Below are 20066 nucleotides of genomic sequence, written 5' to 3'. Positions count from 1 at the left end.
ATAAAACTTATATTTAAATTGACTTTAGTTACATAGCCCTTTAGTTCAATTAATTTTTATAATTAGTGACAGTTTATTAAAAATAAAAAGTGATATCTTACAAATATATTCTTAAATATAATAATTTTAATTTTCCCAACAAACCAAAATCCACAAATAATTCATATATTTTATTATTTATAACAGTAATATTTACAAACATATATTGACTCCCTATATCAGCGCTCTGGGAAAATTAGAAATTATAAAATGAAATATAGACACAATCTTGAGAGGAAATTAATCAAGCTTGGGATATGATGATGATCCGGTCTCACATTTATTATCAGGACTGTCGCATATCGAACAATACGACAGTTTCCTTCTTGCAAAGTGTAAGCACATGCTGTCCACATCTGATGGCTGAAATAAAAATAATTAAATCAACACAGATTGGCAATTATTTAAATAATTAGCTTTAATCAAAAGATCTATATATTTTATCTTTAAAGTCTTTATATTGCTCATTTAAACTACTTCTACAAATCTACAACATAAAAATCAACATCTAGTACCAAGAACAAAACATGCTGCAACCAACAATCTACCGATTGTATTGTACAAATTGTACAAATCTTAAAACAGTATTTAGAATTTTTTCTATTAAGGTTTGCTAATACTGGGATATAGTTGCGAGGAATAAAGAAGAACTGAGAATTGCACAATTTTCAGAGGACTAAAGCAATATTAAAAAGATTTTGGCTTTTGTTGACTTTGTACTTCACTCTATAAGGCATGCAATTTATAGCATTATATGAGAGTACCTATAAGAGTCATTTGGGAAGATAACACCACTTGCCGAGTTTTGGAGGCTTTGAATTTAACATGTTCTGAAACTAAGTGTATGTACATGTCTCCATAGCCCATAGAAATACAATATTATATTGAAGATGAATTCTCCCGCAAAATCTTTATACAATATAACACAAGTTCAATTTTAAAATAAAAATACTCACCGGAGCTGTAAACAGTATTGACTCTTTTTTCCGTTTCTTAGGATCCACTGTAATAAAATATCGAGATTATACTTTTTGTTATAACCGTTAAGGAAGAAAAAATTCCTTACCTCCAGGAAGATCAGGTAAGCAAAAATCCTTAGGCTTAGGTTTTTGCGGGATAGCAGGACAGATAGTGTTCACGATTGAATCGTTATCAGCAAGCCTGCCGTTGATTTGAAGAATGTGCTTCGTCTGGGGTAGTATGTCCCTTCTATATCTTGCCATAAGCTTGCAGTTTCTTAACAAGCCCGGCATTAATTCTTCCTTCACAGAAGTTATCTCACTTTCTCTGTTGGTCAAAAAAAAAAATTAACAAATTAAAAAAAATTAATATTATCAAAGGTACCGGGTTTTAGCATACAATGGTGGTATTGATGGAGAAGGCTCTACTCGCTCTGTCACTTGATCAACTTGTCCAGCATCAGAACTTGTAAGGTTAGGTGATTGTTGAAATTGGAGAGGCAATGTTGAATATGAAGATTTACTAATCGTAGGTGGCTTCATTGATTCATTACTTTGCTACAATTAAAATGTTATTATTGAGTTTTTATTAGTTTATAATTACATATTATAATTTTTTTAATAAAGATTATCCTTGCCAGGATAAGTTAACCCACAACCAGAGGCTTCCTGCCCCTGGGCAGAGCTGGCTTAGATACAAAGAGGTAAGGACCCTTTTGCACAACTGGAGGAGCATCTTTTTTATGTTTATAAAAATTGTAAACGTTTAAAAAGTTTTATTTTAGTTTATTTGGGTCATGTTCAATTTATTTTTAATTTAATTATTTGAGTTTGTGGCTGTTCTTTTTTATACTCATGAATGACACAATTTGCTCAGTGCAAAGAAAATTAGGTTTATTGAATATGTTTAATACCTGTTTTGGTACTGGAACTAAATCTATTTTCCAGTCTGTGAGTTTTGGACAACTCACTGAAGCTGCTAGTAGTTCTAAAAATGTTAAAAATATGTTAGCGTGCAATTTAGACCAATATTTGATTGGACATACCTGTGTGGTCAGTTGGTGGTGAACAGGGGACTTGAGAAACTACTGGTCTTTTCAAGTTGTCAAGTTCAATCTTGCGGTAAAGTTCTGGGAGGAACCTTCTGGGAAATTGATCCCATGTGAAATAGACGTGCGTGAAAAGCTGGTGGCTCTTCAACCTCTCTGATGGATCCATTCTTGAAAATTGAATTTGATGTTAAATTTAACAGAGTACAAAACACAAAGTACAATTACCTCAAACACGATGAGATTATATGGAGTGTTCTATTTTCCACCTTAGGATACATTTTCTTTAAAGCTAAATAGCCTTTTGGCACCTCATCTTCATCTTCCACATGCTGTAATTGGTTGACTACTTCTGCACCTTCATCTATTCTGCTGGTCATGAAGCCAGTATCTAATCTTGTACGCAGGCATTGCATTTGCCTTGGAGTCAAATTCCCTGAAATACTTTTATTGTTATTAAATAAAAATTTAATTCTTTCAGAGAAATTTCAAGAATTTTAAAGGTACCAATAACTGATGTTATTTTGTACAACTGGTCTATATCTGAGTCACCCGGAAAAAGTGGTTCGGATGTAAGCATCTCTAACATCATACAGCCTAATGCCCAAATATCCACAGCCCTGTTCAAAATAATTTAAATTATTTACTTTGTGTGTGATATTGTGCAAAATTCAGAATGCAATTAACATAAAAACAATTTACCTTCCATATTTTACATCACCGACCAAAAGCTCAGGTGCCCTGTACCATCTTGTCGCTACATACTCAGTAAATGGGTCTTGAGAAATAGTTATGAACCTTGCAAATCCAAAATCACATAGCTTGATGACATCGTTAGTTGATACCAATACATTCTCTGGTTTCAAGTCCCTATGTACAATCTGAAATGTAAGAAATGTAAAATGGCTGAGCACTTTGAACACTGTAAAAAAAATATTACATTGTTATTATGGCAGAAATCCAACCCACGGATAATCTGATAAGTGTATTCTCTCGTTTTTGACTCAGATAGACCATGCAATTGTTCAAACTTGTCAAGCAGTGTCTCCTTCATGAATTCAAACACAAGGTGGAATCTCTTCTTCCTCCGAAACACTTCAAGCATATTTACCAAATTATCATGGCGAAGTCTCTGAAAAGTTTCATTTTATTTGACATATTGAGTGAAATTATGCTTTTTAAGGGCTTACTTTCAACATCCTTATTTCTCTTAGTGCCATCTTTCTTGCAGACTGGTCTTCTTCTGTCTCTATAAATTTCTTTATTGCTACCAACTGCCCCGAGTCCTTGTGCCGGCATTTTATTACCTGTCCATAAGATCCTTCTCCAACCAATCCTATGACCTCGTATTTATCCATACCTTTCAATCAATATCTAAAATTTAAAAAAAAAATCCTTTAGACTAAATGAATCCCAAAATATCAGTCAACTCCAATAAGTAGCACTAAATCGCTAAAATTTATTGACCTCTCATTTGTGTACCATTCCATTTTTTCTGTAAAAGGATTTATGATCCCTAACATCTAGGATTCACGCTATTTGGTTCTCAAAACGTTTAAATAAAACTAAAATAAAAAATATCATTTTTGCCGCTCGAGATCCTAGGATTTATACATTATAATATATATTTTCATCATCTAGACTAGACATTAACATGCGTACTTGAGCAAGCATGCGTGTCTATGTTTGAGCATGCACTTTTATGAGCGAGCTTGCATCCCTAACTAATTAATTAACACATGTTGCTTAAGATGTCGTTTCTTAATGTTTATTTGGAGATAGTGAGATGCGGTCTGGTGTTTCTTTTTGTTTAAGTGTTTCTTGAAGGATTTTGTTTGTTTATTTGATGAGAGAATGGGTAGGATCTGATTTGATTGTACTGTATGTATTTGTGTCGTTGATAATTTTGTTTTTCCTTGCACTCTTTTTTGCTGATTGCTACTGTTTGTTTTGTTTTATCAGCAGAAAGAACGAGTATGTCAGGATTATTTTTGAGAATTTTTTTAGTTTTGGTTTATGTTTGTTGAGATATGTTGTGTTGATTGGTAGTGAGGTGTTGTAAGTGATTTGTTATTGTATGTTATTAGGTTTCATGGTCCGCTTGACCAAATAAATTCTTTTCAGTTAATTAAGGTTTTGGTTGAGATAAAAAAAATTGAAAAATAGCAAAAAGGAGGGAAAATTCAAAAGGTGGAATTGAGATGGGAAGTTTGTGCCTGAGTGGGTCGAAGTCACGATAGCTCAAGTGGTAGGGCAGCAGCGTATTTAGAAGAAGGTAATGGTTTTTTTTTTTTTTTCTTATATGTGTGTTTGTTATTTAATTCTTATATATGTGTTCAAATTGGGGGGGGGGTTATTGTGAAAAAAGGGCCAGAGGCGACGGTGGGAATCGAACCCACGACCGCGGCGTGAGAGTCTCTCATGCTAACCACTCGGCTACCGCGGTCCCGGTAGTGGGTTCGAATCCCACTTGTGACACTGACTTTTTTTATCTCAACCAAAACCTTAATTAATTTTAAAAAATTGGTACTGTGTTAATACATTTTGATCATGTTATGTCTTTTTCTTCTTCTGTTTTTATTGACTTTTGGATCGCATAGTCTACATCAGTAATTAATTTAGCTGTTGGGAAATCTGTTTTGTTGTAAGGAATGTTTGGGACCAAGTGATAGTCAAGTGTGAAGTTTTGGATTTCTGGAGGAATGTTAGTTTTTGTTATCAGGTGTTTGTTTGTTGATTAAGTTGTTTTATGGTGTGTGTTTTTAATTTGGTCAAAGGGAAAATTGTATGCATCTTTTTAATGTTTGTAGAATTTTTTTAGTGTTTGTTTTTGTCGTTTCTAAATTGGCGGCGCTGAGTCTTAATTGGTGTAATTTTTGGTGTTAGTGTCTTAATGTTTTTAGTGTTGGTAGTGATTTCTATGTTTAAAATGTTTCTTTTGAAATGTATTGTGGCCTTATTTATGTCGTTAATTCTGGTGGCATTTGTGAAGTTAAAATTGTTTTTGATGTGAGTAGGAAATACCTTGTGTTGACTGCATTACAACAAAACCACATCTGCACTCCCGTCCTCCAAATAATCATCAAGTAACAGTCACTGAACACCGCGCATCGTTTCCTAATTAAAACGTTTAATAATAAAAATAATATTCTTAAGTTTTAAGAAAACCGGATTGAGATAGACGCTCAAATGGCTGCAGATTAAAAAAAAGACGCGTGAAAGAAGTAACAACGGCCGGGGTGATGACGGTGGCCATAGGTCAGCTCCTAAACCTTCCGTATAAATAAACAAGGGATAATCCGCATGGAAGATTATGTTAAAATCCATGCACCATTTTATTAAAGTCGTTTAATCAAACCAAGTAGGGCGAATGGTTATTTATTTTGAATCAATGAAAGGCGGCCGATTGCTGTCGAACACGCACTCGTTCCGGGCCATTACTCTACTCGCTTGTCAATCTTTGTCCTCGTTCATTCCTTGTTTTTCTTTGATATGAAACGACTTTACGCATGAAAGCACTAAAAGCGACAAAGAGCCACTGTTTCAGAGAATGTTATTCCACACAAAAACGAGCTATCTAAAAGAGAAAGACGAGAAGACGTGACATATATCAACCCTTAAGAGGGAAATTTGTCAATACAATAGAATATTTTGAAAAAATTTCGGACTTCGTGTTAAAATTAAATTAAAGATACAGCATAAGAATTTTACATTTTAAAGAATACAATTTTTTTTATTACATTTATTTGGTATTTACAACTACAAGCGATGTATTAAGTAAAAATGTTCGTATATGTTGAATTATCATTTGAGGCTCTTGTAGGAGAAGTTGCCCAGTGGTAACACTCCTTCACACTGATATCTTGTTCAGTCTTCACACAAAGAGAAGGTCTCGGGGCCACTTTCGCTTCAATCATCTTGGAGGATTTTCAGGTAGGGTTGGAAATGATCACTTTCGTACGAATAGATTACTGTGTGTGTTCAGGATTGATGAAATTTTTTATATCGGGTTTTGATGAGTTCATGTACAAACGGGATGTGTAGGTCTTTGTGGATAGTGTAATTTGAAACGTAAAAAGGAGCATTTATAATTTTAGATTGGATTGATTGGAGACGCTGGGAATTGGAATCCTTGGTTGAGCCCCACACTTCACAACCGTACGCCCAGAGAGGTCTAATCATTGTCTTGTAAATTAAAAGTTTATTTTCAAGGTCTAATTTTGATCGTGAGTCGAGTAGTCTTTTCAACAATTTATAACGTCGGTTTGTTTGCTGTCTTTTCAGTCTTGTATGGGGATTCCAAGTCAGTCGTTTATCCATAAAAAGTCCAAGATAACGCACAAGGTAGGCAATGGAAATATCTGCAGTGTATATGGAAAATAGAAAAGGGCCAAGTATGCTTCCCTGAGGAACACTCGCCCTTATGGGTCTCAGTATAAGATAGTACGTATGAGGGAGGATGTTCCTCAGTTTCCAAAGCAAGCCCGAGTGCCAGACTCGATCGAACGCCCTAACCATCCCTAACGATCCCCCCAAAAAAATACAATTTAAAATTTGTTTCTGCACTCCAGAAAAGAGTCTCGTCTACTTCGCGTTTCTTATTTTACAGACAATTAGCTAGCAACTCAGGTTTTTTTAAGCTTAATTACAGGTAAATCGCAAGGCTTGTCTTTGGGTGAACTTCGCTGGCTTTTCAAGATGAGAGATGATCTTTTATATCTAAATGGTGCCCACTTTCAGACTGGGAAATGTACGGTGTCCTGCATGCAATTCAGGTGTTAGGGAAGACATTGTTCATTTTTTTTGGCTGAATGCACCATTTTGTCATAAATCCGCCGTTTACACTTGAATTATCTTGTAATTGCTTAATGCTCTATTTAAGTTAATATGTTTAATTTAATTAAATATGCTCGACATGCCTGGCACGACCAGTATGAATAAGTGATGGAATTCAATTTCTAATGAATCTTTGTTTTTCTTTTATCTTCATTGTTTTCTTTAAATTTTGTTTTCCTTATTAAGTATTTCTTGCTTTTTCCTTTAATTGTAAAAAACGGGCACTATTGCTTCTTTATATTATCCGGCGACCTCCGGCAGATGGATTTTCTTTTTCCATCCTGTATAATACTTTGTTTTTTTCTTATTTAACTGTGTTTAATTGTTATGTATATTATTATATTATTAAAGATACAACATATTTCTACAGAATAATAAAGTTGTGAGATTTCTCCATGTTGTCTGGTGGACGAAAGCTGAAATTTGGTCGTTGGATGAACAGAAACGACCAAGCAATATTGAATTTTGGGGGCGTCGGTGGCTGCAGCGGTTTAGGCGTTGACACGGCGCTCATCACTGTAAGGTGTCCCGGGTTCGAATCCAGCGGCCCTGCATTCGAACCCGACATACTTACAAATGGGCTTTTTTCAAAAACACCGACACCCTGAGGGTTGATATGACCTCTGCTGTTGCGAACCCTCGTAAAAAAATAATAATCATAATAATATATTGAATTTATTATTTGGCCCTTTTCGAACAAAATGTCTGGTCACTCTGCCTATCATCCTGATTTAGGCTGTCTTCATGCATCAATCTTTGCCAACATTGAAGATGGCGAAAAGCCGAAACGCGTCCAGCAAACCAAAATGTTCTACACTGACAGGCAAAAATTCCACCCACTTGTAAAATAACTTGATTTGTATATATTTATCATTTCACGTTTTTTAACGTTTAATAATTGAATCTTTGTCAAAAAACAAAAAAAATGTAAATTGCTAAGGAAAACAAAAAGACAGACAGATAAAATTTGTTTTAATTTTGTTTTAGATTTTTAATTAACATTTCGTGCATTTCCTCCTCTTGCCTTAATTACATCTCGAAGAAGGCTCGGCATACTTTCTACCCGTCTGGAAATGTCTCTTTGCTGGAAGTTAGCCCATTCTTCTCGAAGAGTCCTTTGAAGATCGTGGAGTGTATCAGGAAGTGATGGGCGTGTTCTTATTCGTCTTTTGAGGTTATCCCAAAAATGTTCGAAGGGATTTACGTCTGAAGAATGGGCTGGCCAGGCTAAGACCCTGATGTGCTGTTAAAGGTACGATTGTCCTATGCGAGCGACATGTGGACGAGCATTATCGTTCATTAGAATAGGATTGTCGCTGATTTCATCGACGATCGGCAACGCACGATGTTCCAAAATTTCACCCACATAGCGAGTGGCAGTCAAAGACCTTCCACGAACAACAACCAGCTCTCTGCGACTCTCCATTGAAATTCCCGCCCACACCATCACTGAGCTACGTTGAAATGGTTAGCTCTGGGAAAAATTACAAACTTCGTACTCTTTCACGCCCATCTGGAGAACGTAGAGCAAATCTACTCTCATCTGTAAAAAGTACAGCAGACCACTCGTCTAAAGACCAATGGCTGTGTTCTCGAGAAAATGGTAGCCACTCGTCCTCTCGAGACAGGAGACAAATTTCTTCGAGCAGTTTGTTCAGAAATTTGGACACATCCAACTTCCTAGAGCTGATGAATCGCTTCAACGACAGGTGCCGGTTTCGCAAAATGCTCAAAATCAAAAAACGGTCATCCTGCGGTTCTGTTACCTTAGGGTCTAGAACCGGGCTTTCTGCCATAGGATCCAGTTTCTCCGAAACGCTAATGGCGTCTCGCAGTGTAGAGAATTCCGATGGCAAAACCTGCATACCTGATTGAACGTCCATCATCAATAAGTGCCACACCACGCGCAACATCCTCGTGGCATTTTTAAGTTTAAAAATTGAAATTAAGATAATAAAGATGAATACTAAACAGTTTATTGCTTCAGAAATCAAAAGAGACTGAATAAACATTTTAAATTCCGTAAAAAGTAAACATTAAAAAATTCTTTATCCTTGTTTTGGATTAAGGATTAAGTGTGTTTACCTCTAATCGATATTCCTAATTTAAAACATAGCATGAACAAATATTTATTGGTAAATACAATAAGCCAAATTTTATCGAGAAAAAAAAATCAATTGGGTGGAATTTTTTGCCTGTCACTGAATAACGATCAAATTTCAAATAAAGTGCTGAGCATATTTTAAGGTCCTAAGTTTTGGATTGGCCTCGGTTATCCGCGTGCCAAACTGCTCGATTCCGATTCTCGCGGGTAATTTGCGGATAAGAGCTTTCACCTGGCTTTTCCACGGCAGTAAACGAAGCCTGAACGTTTATCTAAGGCCTTGGGCAAATATACAAATGTTGAATCTCGAGTCCTCCTGGCGTAATAAAACGCTAATAACCCGACATCCGATAAAACAGATGATTTTAATCTTTTGTTACAAAAAAACACGGATGACAGAACGTTACCCTTTCAACAAGCTTGGTATAAATTATTATATCGACCCGTCACCAATGACACGCTTGATCTTAGTTTATAAATAATTCCGTCTTGACACGAATATTTTCATGTCTTGTAACATCTCAGTGACAATAACTTATGGCGAAAATATAATATTTTGTTCATAGAGTTAAACTTAATCCTTTTGAAAACGCTCTACTTTAACAAAAAAATATATAGTTTAGCTTTCGGATTAATAAAATGGAAAATTTGTCCCTTAAGCTAGTATAACATCGAGATCCAAGGGGAAACCATTATCTCTAAAGACATAGATCAAGACTATTTGTATTTATTTCAGGTTCTTCCGTGCAAACATCAATCCAGAATTGTTAGTTATATTGTTAAACCTTGTTTCATAAATGTTTAGATAAAATAATGAGATAGATATATTTCTCAGGTTATTAGTTTTTTTTGTCGAAAAGCTCGTAGCTTCTGAAATTAGGATGGATTTAAGGACAAGGCTGAAAAAAAATCCATAAATCGTCGTTGCACTAACATCGCCCTTGAACTTGTCAAGGATTGCTGGCAAAATTAGAAGCTTGCCCTACAATGAACATTTTTGTTCCTTTGTACGGATAATTTATGTTTTAAGCAGTGCAGTACTTTCTGAAAAATTATCTACATTATACAATCTGAAAATTCGATCTTGCAAAAATGTTGGACAGGATAAAACGCTACAGCGCTAACAAGAAATGCCGTATGTACGTTTTGATAGCGTTGAGAAATTGAGCTTTGAAGTTTCTAAGAATTCTTGTCTATAAAATAGGAGTATCTATTACTGACTATAGATTATTTGAACAGTGCTTTAATTTACTTCCCCTAGAGACACGTAGACTTCGTTCTTATTTCCTTAGTCTTTTCAAAATAATTAACCTCTATATAGAAAATCCTTTTTTACTAGTCAAATTTTCTTTTGACCAGGCATAATAGATGTTTTCATACATCCTAGATCCTACCATTCTATTAACTATAATAAAAATACTGCCATTGACAGAATGATGCGTTCAGCCAATAACTTTCCAAATCTTTCAATTTTTAGTTCTTTTTTTTCATTCTAATATAAAGTGTGACTTAATGACTGTTAATTAATGATTATTTGGAGATCGTGAGATGCGGTCTGGTGTGACGTAGGTTTTAGACAAATATTTTCTTTATCGTGCCAACGTTTCGATCTTTGATGAGATCATCTTCAGGGCTCAAAGTGTTTGTTTTCTACGTAATTGTGTCATTCTTGTGTGTTGAGTTGAGAGTGCCAGTCATTATATTGTATATTTTAAGTTAAATTCTCTTTCATTATTTATATAACAATAATTTTTCATAAAAATTATTTAACTTGCACCTAAAATCAAAGAAAGCTCCAGGTTCTGGTCTTGTTACTTCAAAAATTCTCAAACACCTTCCCAAAAAGGACATCATACTCATTCCTATTTAACAACCTACTTCCCTACAGCTTGGAAACACTCGTATATTCGGATGTTACCTAAGCCAAAAAAGCCAACACATTGTACTAACTTCATACAAGTCTACTACCCACTTTGGGCAAAATTTTAGAAAAACTTCTATTGAAAAGAATTCTTCCGATTCTAAATTGTCAAAACATAACCCCAGATCAGTTTGGTTTTCGCAACCGTCACTCAACTCAGTGTCACCGCGTGGTAGACATTATTTCCTCCTCCCTTGAGATGGGACAGGTTCTGGGGACTTTCTTGACGTAAGCCAAGGTTTTGATCGAGTTTGGCACCCGGGCATCATGCTCAATCCTTCCATCCACCTACTATCTCATAGGGCACAGTTACCTCACTGACCGACTCTTCCAAGTCATCGAAGGTCATTCCCTCCCTGCACATTTCCCTATTCATGCTGGTGTTCCTCAGGGTAGCGTTCTGGCCCCTACACTATACCAGGTGTTCACAGCTGATATGACATCACATCCCGAAACCACCACATTCACATTTGCAGACGATACAACAATTCCCTCTAGCAACTCCGACCTTGTCATTTCCACTCGAAACCTCCAACAACACCTCATACTACTAGAGTCTTGGTGTAAAAAGAAAATGATAAAATTTAACACAGACAAATCCACCCACATTACCTCCACTTAATAATCCCTCCCAACTGCGGACAAAGTGCGATACCTCGGACTATACATCGGCAAACCCCTGACGTAGAATCCTTACACACGACTGAAACTTCAGGTCATCAGGTTATGACACGAAATATAACTCTTGCAACACTTCTTGAAAAATGTTCTAATTCACCTCTCAAAAATAAAACGTTGCTTTACAACACCATAAGCCGGTATGGACTTACGGACTGGAACTGTGGGGTTATGCCAAACATTCCAACATCCACCGTATTCACACATACAGACTTACACATCCCTTTCGAACAAGATGAAATACGTTCCCGTTACCGTAAATTTCATAAAAACCTCCCAACTACCGTAAATCAGCACATCAGAAACCTCGTATCCCGACGAATCCCAACAAACTCTCCCCGCCGACTGAAGAGACAATGGCCGCAAGAAAAAAACAAACAAAAAAACTCGTAACTTGCACATCTGTACGTATATGTAAGTATATGCATATATTTCCATATTTAACTTATATTATTTCTAACTAAAATATTTACTGAATATAATTAATCTAAATATGTAGAAAATACTCTTATTTTTGCTTCCTTAATCAACATATTTTTATGTCATTGTTTTCTAATATTATATACATAATATTTTAAAATATGTTGTATTATTTTACAATGACAATTTAAAAATTTAAAATAACAATGATAAATGTGATCTTTTGTAGATATATTTATATGAAACGTTCTTTTAAACTATTTTCTTACTTTACATATTGTTTAATACTTAAGTAATTTTTTCCATTGTTTTCTTTTTTTCCTTTTATATTGTTATATTTCTTTATTTAAACTTTTTTTTGGGAAAAATGTTGGTGATTAGTGACCGATAGTCGATGATTATTCGGAGATCGAGATGCGGTCTGGTGTGATGTAGGTATCAGAAAAACATTTTCTTTATCGTGCCAACGTTTCGATCTTTATTGAGATCATCTTCAGTGCTCAAAGTGTTTGTTTTCTGCGTAATTGTACCATTCTTGCGTATTGAGAGTGCCACTCTTTGGCAGAAGATTCTTCCGAAGAATCGGAAGAATTCTTTTCTTTTTTTTCTAAAATTTTACCCAAAGTAGGTAGTAGACTTATTGGCCTGTATGAAGTAACGTGTTGGCTTTTTTGGCTTAGGGAACATTGGAATATACGAGTGCTTCCAAGCTATAGGGAAGTAGGTTGTACGAAGAACAGAATTAAATAGGTATGTAATGAGTATGATGCCTTTTTTGGGAAGGTGTGTGAGAATTTTTGGAGTAATAAGATCAGAACCTGGAGCTTTCTTTGATTTTAGGTGCAAGTTAAATAATTTATTTATTGTTATATAAATAATGAAAGAGAATTTAACTTAAAATCTACAATACAATGACTGGCACTCTCAACTCGACACACAAGAATGACACAATTACACAGAAAATAAACACTATGAGCCCTGAAGATGATCTCAATAAAGATCGAAACGTTGGCACGATAATGAAAATATTTTTCTAAAACCTACGTCACACCAAACCGCATCTCACGATCTCCGAATTTTTTTTGTAAATTGGATTAATTCCGTAAAATATATTATTATATTATATTGTTGTTTTTCATGATGAATGGACTCAGTGAAGTTGCCATGTTTTTTTTTAAGTTTTTGGCCTAGGACTCTTAATTTAAATTTTTTATAATCCTGAAAGCTTTTTTTATTATAATTTATAACTTATTTATCGATTCACTTTTATTTTATGTTTTTTCAATCGAAAATTGTTGTTACCTTAAATTTAACTAGCAAAGATTTGTAATAATTATTTACGAAAAAGACAGTCTTTTTTGACAAACATTGTTGTTTTTTCATTATAATTTTTAGTACAATGCAATAGTACATTAACACATAATGAAACACATATTTAAATTAATCCGCTGAATTTTTATTTCCTTTGTTCAATACAATACAAATTGATAGGTCAAAAGGAAACGAGTTTTCCTGGCGTAAAACAAGAGTAGAAGATAGCGTAAATGATACATACGTCAATTTTATCTAGTATTACAAGCATTTTTTTTTTTTATTAAGATAGGGTAAAATTTCGGAAATGTGTTTTTTTTCTCTAGTATTCTCTCCAAAACGTTTTAAACTATACACATTAGGTCAATATTTTAAATTGATATTTTTAATATTTCTGGGACGATATACGTCAATTTTATTATTTTTTCAATAGGAAACGTACCTAAGACTAAAATGGAAAAAAAAACGATAAATTTTGGAAAAAATGTTGAGATACGGCATTTCTTGTTAGCAGGGTAGAATGAGTCTTGGTTGCTGATTAAATGTCAATTTAATATTGAGAATTTTCGTCTTGAAAATGAAAATCTGTTTTTACTCAAGTTAGCAAAATGCCTGAACAGATTGTCAAATGTATATAGACGGATATACAACTCTGCGAGTTTTTAGTTTAATTAATCATCGATTTACGCACAAATGACCAAAAATTTCACATTACAGTAATTTTATACCATTTGAGTTTCATCATTTATTTCAATTCTATATCATACCAGTTTTGTTATTTGTGATGGTTCGCGCCAAATATATCGAATTATATTTTTTTTCTCTCAAACGCTAAATGAATGAAATGAATGAAAAATGAGACCTAGGTAATCCTATCATAGCTCTGCTCCCATCTCACAATCCTTGTTTTGTCTAGTCCTGCATCCAGCTACCTGTTCGCTTCCGAATCTCTTCCGTACAGTCCTCCAGTTAATTAGTAGCCTCCAACAGTTATTTTACTTAAGTTTTTTTTCTCAAAAAGGATTTTTATTTTTAATTATGCATCTTAATTATGCGCATCATCCAGGAGCCAGTTACGACGGAGCCACGAAGGTAATCAACAGACTAGGATTCTGTTTTACCTTTGGCCAGAGTTATTACAGGTTTTTTCTATTAAACTGCTCTAAACCTTGGTTGATGAAAAAATCAGGAAAACGTTGACAAGTGAATATTTTATTTTATATTATTTATAAAAATATAAAATTATATTTTGCAACTGTCCAGAAGACACAGTGGCCATTTAAAAAGTGATAAATTGTTAGTGCACTTTAGAAATTTGAGGCTGAATAATTTATTTAGAGGAAAAGACAACTTGTTTATAATCTTTTGTTTTTCAATAGATCTTTAAAAACGTTTAAAGGAGTTTCAAATCTAATCTTAAGATAGTAGAATGGAAATTTCACAAAGATGATAGAAACCATTTGCACGGTTAGTTATGAGCCTGTTCCGTTTTGGAAAATTTTATGAAATGTTGGAATGAGTGGTATGATTTGAAATTTTGTTAACTTTGATTTATTTATTTTTGTGAGATTGTGCGTGGTTGTCAACGACCATCGGGGGGTAATGGGTTGAAAATGAAATCGGACAGATTGGGAAGTGCAAGAATCTCGGACTCACCGGTTTCATCTTGTCAATTCTTGAAAATTCTATCGGCTCCGGGTGGAACATAACGTCTGGGATCTTTCGCTGGCTCGAGGATATCGATTTAACAAACATTCGGTGGCAGCGTCGTACAGAAGCAGCACCCCCACCCGGTTGGAGGAAAAGTACCACTTCTCGACATCTTCACGGCTCTCGAACTTTCCACGTTTCGCTCGATATTTCTCTGCATGTCAACACACCGTGTCTTTAGTTGCATTTGCATCAAAATCACATTTTCCCGGAAAAAATAACCATTTCCGTCCAGTCAAAAAAGTTAAGAACTGACGTTTCAATGATGGTTTACGAATGGCGTCGTATCCAAAAAAAGAAAATATGGATAAAATTTGCACGTTCTTGTACAATTTCACCAAATCATAAAATCTAGAATCGAATTTATATACGTATAAATGGAAAATCGTTTAAATGTGACAAAGTGGTTTACAAAAATCTTAAATATTGTGTAATTACTGCACAAAAACAGTTAAATAGTTTCAACAAATAGTACATGGTTTTAAAAAATTAATTTATTGCAATATAAATTATCGTTTTTCAAATTCTTACAGCCCCTAAAAAATATTCATAAGACAAAAAAAAATTCTGCCATTTGAAAATTTAAAGTATAAAAGATATTTTTTGCTTATGGTGTTTCATACAAAGATCTACTACGTTCTTGTTCAGTCATTTGGGGCATAGAGGCAACAAAAAGGTTGACATATTGGCCAAAAAGGGGTCCAACATGGACTCTCTGGGCGAAGAACCCTACTGCGGCTTAGCAACCTGCCACAAAAGAGGATCCATCTTAAAATGAATCCTTAATGAGTCCAAAACCTGGTGGACAATACCACAGGTACGAGGCACATGAAGAGATTCATAGAAGACCATTTGCAAAACTTACAAAAAATTTACTGGATGGCAACCACAACTGAACTAGGATTCTGGTTAGACTCCTGACAGGGCACTGCCACTTAAGAAGGTACGTGCACCGGAGAGTACAGACAGAAGAAACACTGTGCAGATACTGCCAGGAAGAGGAGGAGACCACAACACACATTTTATGTTTCTGTGAAGGTCTATGTAGGTGCATGTTCTTGCAACTAGGACAAGAAAAACCACATGCAAGATCCTACACGAAGGAGCTGCTGGCAAAGCTGTGGAGGCTGGTTAATAACCTGAAGCTGGCCAGTGAGCTGGCTAATAACAGGGAGCACAATAGATATATTCAGATCGAGGTGAAGTAGGCTTCAAGGCTGCCTCTTTTATCCCTATCTTGTTCAGTATGCTCTGTCTGCTTGGAAGGTGCATATAACAATATTAAAAATCCTATAGTTAAAAAGAAGTTTGTTTTTTATAAAGAGAGACATTCCTTTCCAATTTTCTAAATTATAACATTCTACCATACAACACCATTATGAATATAATGGTTTATGGAATTTTTTAACAAGGGGAAATGAGAGAAATAAATGCAAAAGTTAAAATTAAAAATTGAGGAAGCCAACGCAATTATATCAACCAAAAACCACACTTTTGTTAAAATGTTCCTTTTATGGAGGCCCTAAATGGTCTCATAAAATTCCTGTATGTTTAAAAAAAGACTGATTTTGTGACAAATAAATAAATTATATATCTTCAAGCAGCCAATCTTCTAAATCAAGTATTATTATTATTATTTTTTTAAAGAATGCATCAAGCAAAACTACACAATTTACTTAAAAATCTATTGGTTCACAAAGAATGTTTTTTGTTCATAATTCAACAAAGTTGAGGCATGTAACTCTAAAATAGGATATTTCGTCTAGAGATTTATAATTTTATAGCAAATGCAATAAAAATAAATTAATTATTAACTAAATAAATTTGTATCATTCAACATTAAGTGATAATTTGATGATGTACAATTCTATTATTTTAATTATGATGTTTTCTATGTAGTTATTGTAGCTATTATAACATCTATTATAAAATAATCTATTATAGCTTTTATAGCATAAATAAAGTTGGTGAAAAATTCATTCAATTTATATCCTTGGATGCTTTAAAAACGAAAAAAAAATTAAATTATTTTTTGTTCACAATTCAACAAAATTGAGGCAGGTTACTCTAAAATAGGATATTTCCTATAGGGAGATTTATAATTTTATGGTAAATGAAATAAAAATGAATTAATTATTAATTAAATAAATAAATATAAATAAATACATTTACAGCATCTATATTAAGTGATAATTTGATGATGTACAATTATATTATTTTAGTCATGACATAATCTATGTATATATGCTTTTATAACATAAAGTTGGTGAAAAAATTTATATATTCATTAATTTTATATCCTTGGATCAGTTTTAAAAATGAAAACAATTAAATTATGGCACATCATGCGAATATTCTTTCAAATTAAAAAGTGATTTTTTTTAAACAATGCATTAGGTACTACTTGACAATTTAATTAAAGATCTATTAGTTCCCAAAGTTGATTATTTTCAGTTTGGAAGTTAACAAACTAGGCAGTTGGCTAAAATAGAATATTTCCTCTAGGGTATTTGTAGCTGACTTTAATTGATAATTTTTATGATGTATGATTATTACAGTTATATTATATTTGTTATGATGTAACTGTGTATATGTTTTTATAGAACACAAATAAAGTTGATGAAAATAATACAATCATATACATTAATTGTATATCCCCAGATCAATTTTAAAGCTTTCTTTTTACAGTCGTGAAAGAAAGGAAGTGAGAAACACTGCTAGGTCATCTTCACTACATGTTTCAAGTCATATTTTATTAGTATATGATCAAACTGTGATGAGCATTAACTCAAGAAAGTTTAAAAAGATGGAAAAAAAAGACAATGGGACAATTGGTTTTGTAAACGAGTACGTTTACATGTAATGTAATATTAAAAAATTAACATGAAAGTAAACAGTTCCTTTTCAATGAATATTTGGTATTTTGCCTCATACAGACTTTGGTGTTTGACTTCTCTTGTATATAATGAAAAATAAATTATTGCCTCCTAAACAACCATATTACAATTTCTTGCCATCCCTGCAGAATTTATTATTATAATAAAAATTTAACATGTTCGTTTGAAAGATTTTAGTGCATGTTTTGTGAATATGATACTTCATACACTGTTATAAATCAATTTTATAACGTAATTCTGTCTTTTTACAGTAAGAAATGCGACAAATGAGTTCAGTTAGATTATAATGTAGCATTAAATAATTAAAAGAAAAGAAAACAGGTCTTTTCCATAGGATATCTGGCTTTTTGCTATTTTCAGTGGTTGGACTGAAACAAAATGCTAACCATACTTTGGCACCTGGTGAAAGGTAACTGAGACAAAATTAACAAGAATCGGCGAGAATGATCAGAGATGATTTATCTTCTCAATAATAACGATTTATTACTCGAATCAAGAAATTTTTAATTAAATGTTATTAATTTTGTGCTAAATATAAAATACTTTTATGTGTATTGCACATAAAAATTGGGAGTTCTGTTTATATCTTATAGTATATTTAGTAAGTATATAGTTAAGTATATATTTAAGTATATTTCAACTTCTCACTTTTCTGATACCATTAACATTTAGCAAACTGCCTATCAATTTATTTTCCATGTTTGTCAATTTTGTTCTTTGTCATTTCAAGAAATTTGATCCACCATTTTAGGATAAACAAAGTAAATATTTATATATATACTTTGAATCCACAAGTCCAGTCTTAATTATATTGAGTGCTCCTCGTTCAGAGGAGGTACAGAACAGATGTGGATGGATAAAATCAGACTGCCCATGAAGTTTTCACCCAGTTTTTACTTAATTTTATTATTTTAAATAATATGTTACCACAGCACTAGAATGCTATAAGCAACTTTGTCGGCATAAATTTTATATTGCAACATTGCAAGAGTGGAAAAGTAATCTATTAATTGCACTCTTATCACAGTACTATTCCTTTCCTCACTAGGATAGAAATTGTGTGGCCATTGGCGCTTTAGGCATCTTAGATCAGGAAAGACTCGGGATGTGTTGGAATGAGGGCTCAGGGTTTTATGGAGGCGTCTGTATTGACTTCTTTCAGTTTTCGAGGATAAATGGAATTTGGAGGTCTGTATGGTAAGGTCGGATATAAAGTAGTGAGCTGCAATAATTCAAAGGATTTTGAATTGGAGTTTCACGATCCTTTGGATGTCGAGCAAAAGGAAAAATTAGACCTTGGTACATAGATTATTTATTATGCAGTGTTACTTTTATATAAAACTTATAAATAATTTTCAAATAATTAATGCATCTACTAACATTCAACTTAAAAAGTAACGGTTGTTTTTATAAAAATTTAAATTCATTGAAAGGCAATAAACATTTAATAATAGTAGGAAAGGGACAAAAATATCAATGTCTTGAGCTTTAGACATTTTACTCACATTTTCAATTCTTCAATAAGTAAAAATTAAATTACGTACCTACTCAGCATTATTGATAACCTTTTTTTCAAATCTTCCCAAGGGCTGAATGGGGCCATTCCCATTCAGAGCGAGTCACTAATAATTTTGCATAGTCCTAAATTACTGTTTAATTCATTTCACCGTTAATTTTCTTCTTGCTACATACTTCAACAAATGTTTTGGGGGCTTTAATAATAACAATAATAATAAACATATGGCTGAGGCAGCTTGATACATCCGATATCAGACTGTGTTTCTTCAGAGAAAATTTGTTTAATTGTAATATCTGCTCCAAATTCAGAAATGAACATTATAGACAACATCAATAGTCTCAATTATTCTTACACTTCAAAATTATTTTACAACAGATGATTTATGTAGTAGTGCATTCAGTGTTTTTCTTCCTAATATGTGTATGCTTAATATTTTCTCTTAAATTAAAAAGACCATTTGCAATATACTTCAAGGGAATTTGCCGACTATGTAACTGATTTTTTAATCACACATTACCTAAATATGCCTATGATCAATGATAATTTTTTACTGCAGAAGCCTTTGTTTAAAATTAATGGCAAACGGAAAATAATATATAATTCTAAAAAAATTATTTCAAATT

General features: G+C 33.4%; 1 protein-coding gene across 6 annotated transcripts; it reads right to left on the bottom strand.

Annotated features, from left to right (window-relative positions):
• Window positions 1-155: 155 nt before the first annotated feature.
• Window positions 156-19809, bottom strand: LOC106662346 (cyclin-dependent kinase-like 1). Of its 6 annotated transcripts, none has more exons than XM_014386388.1 (13): window positions 19469-19809; window positions 3238-3421; window positions 2988-3179; window positions 2750-2928; window positions 2555-2667; window positions 2276-2483; window positions 2045-2217; window positions 1913-1986; window positions 1399-1556; window positions 1106-1326; window positions 996-1042; window positions 804-875; window positions 156-402 (listed from the first exon to the last, which is right to left on the bottom strand). In XM_014386388.1, exons 2-12 carry the CDS (start codon window positions 3403-3405, stop codon window positions 813-815), a joined length of 1596 nt encoding a protein of 531 aa, XP_014241874.1. In that variant the 5' UTR covers window positions 3406-3421; window positions 19469-19809; the 3' UTR covers window positions 156-402; window positions 804-812. The 6 variants fall into 6 exon arrangements, with proteins under 6 accessions (XP_014241874.1, XP_014241872.1, XP_014241868.1 ...); XM_014386386.2 differs by lacking the exons at window positions 804-875; window positions 19469-19809 and adding exons at window positions 3515-3612; window positions 5072-5272; XM_014386382.1 differs by lacking the exon at window positions 804-875.
• Window positions 19810-20066: the final 257 nt, after the last annotated feature.

The sequence above is a fragment of the Cimex lectularius genome, unplaced genomic scaffold (genome assembly GCF_000648675.2).
Source record: "Cimex lectularius strain Harlan isolate CLEC.00 unplaced genomic scaffold, Clec_2.1 scaffold19, whole genome shotgun sequence".
Classification (NCBI taxonomy): Eukaryota; Metazoa; Arthropoda; class Insecta; order Hemiptera; family Cimicidae; genus Cimex; species Cimex lectularius.
The sequence above is the reverse complement of the archived record's forward strand: the minus strand, read 5'-3'. Positions and strand labels throughout refer to the sequence as shown.

Bases quoted from the DNA above. Each gene is read 5' to 3' on its own strand.
- LOC106662346 (XM_014386382.1), bottom strand. From the start codon at position 3,405: ATGGATAAATACGAGGTCATAGGATTGGTTGGAGAAGGATCTTATGGA. The intron at 2,218-2,275 runs GTAATTGTACTT...TCAATTTTCAAG, and splicing joins ATAATCTCATCGTGTTTGAG to AATGGATCCATCAGAGAGGT. The intron at 1,557-1,912 runs GTATTAAACATA...TTTTAATTGTAG, and splicing joins TAGTTCCAGTACCAAAACAG to CAAAGTAATGAATCAATGAA.